The 6,171-nt window shown below is 39.6% G+C and overlaps 1 protein-coding gene, 1 long non-coding RNA gene and 2 other non-coding genes across 6 annotated transcripts; all 4 read right to left on the reverse strand.

Annotated features, from left to right (window-relative positions):
* On the reverse strand, nt 1-2,495 carry LOC122034312. Its single transcript, XR_006126678.1, has 3 exons — nt 2,448-2,495; nt 2,029-2,279; nt 1-1,211 (listed from the first exon to the last, which is right to left on the reverse strand). It is a non-coding gene; the product is annotated as an uncharacterized LOC122034312 (long non-coding RNA).
* Nucleotides 1,310-1,415, reverse strand: LOC122035630. The gene has a single exon (XR_006127159.1). It is a non-coding gene; the product is annotated as a small nucleolar RNA snoR103 (small nucleolar RNA).
* A 788-nt stretch (nt 2,496-3,283) lies between the features above and the next one.
* Nucleotides 3,284-6,171, reverse strand: LOC122034776 (gamma-glutamylcyclotransferase 2-2-like). 3 transcript variants are annotated; one of them, XM_042594127.1, is made up of 9 exons: nt 6,079-6,147; nt 5,663-5,912; nt 5,201-5,494; nt 4,264-4,833; nt 4,133-4,189; nt 4,018-4,058; nt 3,866-3,937; nt 3,695-3,774; nt 3,284-3,619 (listed from the first exon to the last, which is right to left on the reverse strand). In XM_042594127.1, the coding sequence occupies exons 4-9, from the start codon at nt 4,267-4,269 to the stop codon at nt 3,453-3,455; spliced, it is 423 nt and encodes a 140-aa protein (XP_042450061.1). In that variant the 5' UTR covers nt 4,270-4,833; nt 5,201-5,494; nt 5,663-5,912; nt 6,079-6,147; the 3' UTR covers nt 3,284-3,452. The 3 variants fall into 3 exon arrangements, with proteins under 3 accessions (XP_042450061.1, XP_042450063.1, XP_042450062.1); XM_042594129.1 differs by lacking the exon at nt 5,201-5,494; XM_042594128.1 differs by lacking the exons at nt 5,201-5,494; nt 5,663-5,912 and having other exon boundaries at nt 6,079-6,171.
* On the reverse strand, nt 4,932-5,037 carry LOC122035629. The gene has a single exon (XR_006127158.1). It is a non-coding gene; the product is annotated as a small nucleolar RNA snoR103 (small nucleolar RNA).

Consider the following 6,171-nt stretch of genomic DNA (forward strand, 5'->3'; position numbering starts at 1 on the left):
ACAGTTGAATTAAATTTCTCTGAAATTGTTGCTCAACTCCAAAGATAAGTGATAGAACAGCAACAAGAGCAATAAGTGATCGTCAATTTAATGATGAATCAGCAGCTAAACCCTTCCACTCCTCCAACAATCAATGTAGAGACTCCAATGGTGATTGAGGTCCCACCAGCCGTCCTGAAAATCCCCATAGCACCTAGAAGACAAGAAGCATATCTAATAGAGTGGCTGAAGTTGAAGCCAGAAAATTTATCAGGCAAGCCCTGGGATGCTCAAGCTTGGTTCAAAACACTGGAGAGCACCATGGAACTTCTTGACTGGCCAGAAGTCGAGAAGGTCAAGTGTGCTTCTTTCTGTTTATCTGGAAATGCCCGTATGTAATGTATCCATTAAGCATTTAACTTTCATATCCATTTTCATACCCAACAAAATTTAAGGTACCTATATCCTACCCATTATTCTATTACTCTATATCATTCTAATTAAAAAAAAAAATATTTCAATGTACTTATCAACTCTTCCTCGTCTCGCGCTCCTTCAATCGGATGAACATTTTCGATGGGAAAAAAAATAAAATACATATTAATAATTAGATAAAAAAATAAATTAAATTTTTTTTTCTAAGAAAATAAGCTAGGATTAATTTTTTCTTTCCCAATAAAAAATAAGATATATATAAGGATATTAAAACAAATTTAATCCAACTGTCTAATTCAAATTATCCCCAAAAATATTAAATTTCAAATGGTGAATTTTTAAGTTCAGATAGAATTCAAATTAGAGAATTTTCAAATTGAAAATTTTAAATCAAGTTCCGAATTTAGAATTTAATAGATTTTTAAAGATTAAATTAAATTTTATTTTAAAAATTAAAATAAATATTAATATATGATAATGATAGAATATTAAAAAAATATTAAAATAAAAGTAAAGATCCCTAATCTCAAATATCCCCATTTAAGAGTAAGATATTTAAATTAGATTCAACTGATGGACACCCCTACTTATTTGAATATTTTTCCAAAAATTAATATTAATTAAAAATTTAATTTGAGACCAAAAAAATTAAAAATTATTTCTTAATTAATTAATTACTAAGATCGCCGGAGACGGCGACATCTTCGACACTTCGAAGATCATCTCTCCGGCTTGCCTCGATTCACCGCCTCAAAAAGCGCCGTCAACAACCTCCGATCGCCAGGCGATCTCGACACCTGCACCACCGCGACAAAGATCATTTTTAGGGTTTAGGGCAAAATATGAAAACAGGAAGAGTTCTAATGCTCCATTAATTATTTCCTGGAATTCTTTAGCATGTAAAGTGGCCCTTTATGGACCTCCAAAATCTCGAGGAAGATCCATCTAAATTTCCACCGATTGTTCTTCGTCCATATTTACAGCAAGTGCGCAACTCAAGCGACCCACCAAGAATTAGGACGATGAAAAAGAGCGTAATCGAGTCGTGGTTGTAAGAAATTCGAAAGAAAAATCCATCAGATGCCGAGAAATTTAATGAAACTGTTAATTTCGAATAGAAATCGAGATCGAAAGATGAGATTTTTACGAGCGAGAGACACCGGCCTATCGAAATAGCCGCAGGATTAATCGCCCAAAAGCTGCGCAGTTCAATCTTCCACTCGTCGGCGTAGAAATTAGAGGAAGAAGAGCAGCATGATTCAGGTATGGAGAAAATCGATATGGATTGCTAGACGGCGAGCCGCGATCAGTGACCTTAGTGGAGTCGGCGGCGGCGGCGGCGGCGGCGGCGGCGCCATGGAGAAGTATGATGAGGAACAGCAAAGAGGCATCCTACAGATTTGAGGCGAAATCGTAACCCTAGACAAGGAATGTGGCAGCTGCTTCCTAGAGAGCGTAATCATGTCGCGATTGTAAGAAATTCGAAAGAAAAACCCATCAAACACAGAGAAATTTAACGCAACTGTAAATTTCGCATAGAAATCGAGTTACAAGATGAACTGACGGCGAAGAAAGCGTCGAAAGATGGGATTTTTATGAGCAACAGACACTGACCTATCGAAATAGGCGCAGGATTCGTCGCCCATCAGCAGCGCGGTACCTTCTTCCACTTGTCGGCGTACAAATTAGAGGAACAAGTTCAGCATGATTCGAGTATGGAGGAGATCGATAAAGATTGGAAGACGGCGAGCCGCGATCAGGGACCTTAGTGGAGTCGGCGGCGACGGCGCCATGGAGAAGTATGATGAGGAACAGCAAAGAGGCATGAAATCGTAACCCTAGACAAGGAATACGGCAGCTGCTTCCTAAAGAGCGTAATCATGTCGCAAATGTAAGAAATTCGAAAGAAAAACCAATCAAACACAGAGAAATTTAATGCAACTGTAAATTTCGCATAGAAATCGAGTTACAATACGAACCGACGGCGAAGAAAGCATCGAAAGATTAAATTTGTATGAGCGAGAGACACTGACCTATGAAAATCGCCCATCAGCAGCACGGTCTCTCTCCCACTTGACGGCGAAGAAATTAGAAGAAGAACAGCAAAGAGGCGTCTTATAAAGGTAGATCCGCTACCTTAGCGGCCCCCCTAGTGCCGGCCCCATAGGCGCATGGCGGGGTAAACCCCAGGTCGTCAGTTCCTGAGAATCGACCCCTGGCCATTTCGCCAGAGATACCATGCGCCCACCGTCTGTGCTACGCCCTGGGGGCACAAAGAGGCGTCTTATAGATTTTGCGCAACCGTAACCCTAGACGAGGGAATCCGGAGGCCGCTTCATTTCAGCCCAATTTGTTTTACACTGGTTCTAATGGGCCACACATCACATTTTTTGCTTTAAGCATCTCCATTTCATCCCAATTTATAAAGGCTTTAATTCAGGCCCGCTTTTTAATGAAGCATCGATCACGAATCGGGTTAGTTCGGTTATTAGGATAAAAAATTATCCGACCCTATTAGATCAGATAATACAATATCCGGACCTACATCCGGCCCTATATCCGGCGGTTATTATGTATCAGATATCCGACGGATTGTCAATTATTTGGATATCCAATCCTATATCCAATAAAATATAATAGCTAATAACTAGTAGCTGCTATAACGTGTAGTTACTACAAGTAGGGTGATGTCTATACAAATCCTAAATTCATTTCATTTTCTATATTTTGTATTTCTTTCATAGAGCACCCATGATGATCTAGGCGTCAAAGGCGGGCCTCACGTAAGCAACTCCCCACAGCTCCTTTGACGCATGTTATTCTAACAGAGTCGACTACATCACGACGAGAAGAAGACATATGCGACAGATTTTTGCCGAATCAAAGCTCAATTTTTGTTTCATACCATTAATAATTCAATTAGTAATACAGCTGATCAATCGCAATCAATCTCTAATTCCTTCGTGTGAATAGAATGGTAAACGAGAAACATTAGTCGATTGTTAAACAATACATGAGTTTCATGTTCAAGATAAACATCATGATGAATCCACAATGAGAGGGTTTTCCGAGCGCGATTCGATGGGAAGAAATGATGCATGCGATCGAAGAGGCAAAGGAACATTCGGTGATTTCTGTTGCTTCATACTATCAAGAACGTTCCTCACTTCATTTGCTAGCTCAACAACATAATCATCTTCATGCCCTGCCATTTCAACAAACACACACCAACTTTTAATTTAATCCACAAAAACATTCAATATCATGAATTTTTTTTTACCTATATTTGCCATTTCTTTCTCCAGCTTGAAGAGATAATCTCTGTTGTTTCCACTTGGACCATTGGCTGTAGCTATTTGGCTGATAAAAATTAGAGGAGATTGAGTCAAAACAATAAGAACATTCAAATCAATTAACAAGGAAAAGATAGAGGAAGCTTATTTTATGTCACCTTGCCATTTCAACCAAGGGAGCAGGTCCCAAGTAATACTTGTTGGCCACTTTGTTCATGGTTGATAGAAATCTGAAGAAAAAAATTGAATAATTTAATGCAATTTGTCAATTTGGTAATGATTTTTAGGAACCAGGCTGAGAGTATCATACATTAGGACTCCTGTTACAGCTGGTTCAGAATTCTCTCCTTCCTGAAGAACAATTCATTTGTCAATCAAGAATTAGAAAGTGTTGAAGGAATTGAAATGAAGAACCAGAAGCTTACCCTGTAGAAGTCCAAACGGCTTTCGATATCGTACTCGCATTCTCGTCTCCTCAAATACTGAAAAGTAAGACAAAGGGTGGTCAGACTCAGGGATTTAACAAAAAACCACGGTGATGGACCTTGAATTCTACCTCCATTGCCGTTCGTTCCCTTGCGATGTCTCCTCTGATACAGTTATTTAGTTATAATTTAACATTTAAATAGCAAAGAGTTATTTTTGTCATTTATTATTTTTTATCTTTTTTTCTTTAAAACATAAAGGGGCTAAGTGTCATTTTTTAAATATAGGGGGACAAACTATTTTTGGAAGGAAAACATAAGGGGTTTAAAGTTATTTAGCCTTAAATTAAATTCTATTTTAAAAATTAAAATAAATATTAATATAGGATAATGATAGAATATTAAAATAAAAGTAAAGATCCCTAATCTCAAATATCCCCTTTTACGAGTAAGATATTTAAATTAGATCCAACTAATTGACACCCCTACTTATTTGAATATTTTTCCAAAAATTAATATTAATTAAAATTTTAATTTGAGACCCAAAGCAAAATCAAAATTTATTTCTTAATTAATTACTAAGATCGCCGGAGACGGCGACATCTTCGACACTTCGAAGATCATCTCTCCGGCTTGCCTCGATTTCACCGCCTCAAAAAGCGCCGTCACCAACCTCCGATCGCCTCCGGCGATCTCGACACCTGCGCCACCGCGACAAAGATCATTTTTAGGGTTTAGGGCAAAATATGAAAACAGGAAGAGTTCTAATGCTCCATTAATTATTTCCTGGAATTCTTTAGCATGTAAAGTGGCCCTTTATGGACCTCCAAAATCTCGAGGAAGATCCATCTAAATTTCCACCGATTGTTCTTCGTCCATATTTACAGCAAGTGCGCAACTTAAGCGACCCACCAAGAATTAGGACGATGAAAAAGAGCGTAATCGAGTCGTGGTTGTAAGAAATTCGAAAGAAAAATCCATCAGATGCCGAGAAATTTAATGAAACTGTTAATTTCGCATAGAAATCGAGATCGAAAGATGAGATTTTTACGAGCGAGAGACATTGACCTATCGAAATAGCCGCAGGATTCATCGCCCAAAAGCAGCGCAGTTCAATCTTCCACTTGTCGGCGTAGAAATTAGAGGAAGAAGAGCAGCATGATTCAGGTATGGAGAAAATCGATATGGATTGGTAGATGGCGAGCCGCGATCAGTGACCTTAGTGGAGTCGGCGGCGGCGGCGGCGGCGGCGGCGGCGGCGGCGACGGTGCCATGGAGAAGTATGATGAGGAACAGCAAAGAGGCATCCTACAGATTTGAGGCGAAATCGTAACCCTAGACAAGGAATGTGGCAGCTGCTTCCTAGAGAGCGTAATCATGTCGCGATTGTAAGAAATTCGAAAGAAAAACCCATCAAACACAGAGAAATTTAACGCAACTGTAAATTTCGCATAGAAATCGAGTTACAAGATGAACCGACGGCGAAGAAAGCGTCGAAAGATGGGATTTTTATGAGCGACAGACACTGACCTATCGAAATAGGCGCAGGATTCGTCGCCCATCAGCAGCGCGGTACCCTCTTTCACTTGTCGGCGTACAAATTAGAGGAAGAAGTGCAGCATGATCGAGTATGGAAGAGATCGATAAAGATTTGAAGACGGCGAGCCGCGATTAGTGACCTTAGTGGAGTCGGCGGCGACGGCGCCATGGAGAAGTATGATGAGGAACAGCAAAGAGGCATGAAATCGTAACCCTAGACAAGGAATACGGCAGCTGCTTCCTAAAGAGCGTAATCATGTCGCAATTGTAAGAAATTCGAAAGAAAAACCAATCAAACACAGAAATTTAATGCAACTGTAAATTTCGCATAGAAATCGAGTTACAATACGAACCGACGGCGAAGAAAGCATCGAAAGATTAAATTTGTATGAGCGAGAGACACTGACCTATCGAAATCGCCCATCAGCAGCACGGTCTCTCTCCCACTTGACGGCGAAGAAATTAGAGGAAGAACAGCAAAGAGGCGTCTTATAGATTTT

The sequence above is a fragment of the Zingiber officinale genome, chromosome 11B, assembly GCF_018446385.1.
Source record: "Zingiber officinale cultivar Zhangliang chromosome 11B, Zo_v1.1, whole genome shotgun sequence".
Lineage (NCBI taxonomy): Eukaryota > Viridiplantae > Streptophyta > Magnoliopsida > Zingiberales > Zingiberaceae > Zingiber > Zingiber officinale.

Excerpts from the sequence above, each read along its gene's own strand:
- LOC122034776 (XM_042594128.1), bottom strand. Across the intron at positions 4,059-4,132 it reads GCCGTTTGGACTTCTACAGG|GAAGGAGAGAATTCTGAACC; the intron begins GTAAGCTTCTGG and ends ATTGTTCTTCAG. Across the intron at positions 3,620-3,694 it reads GAAAGAAATGGCAAATATAG|GGCATGAAGATGATTATGTT; the intron begins GTAAAAAAAAAT and ends TTGAAATGGCAG.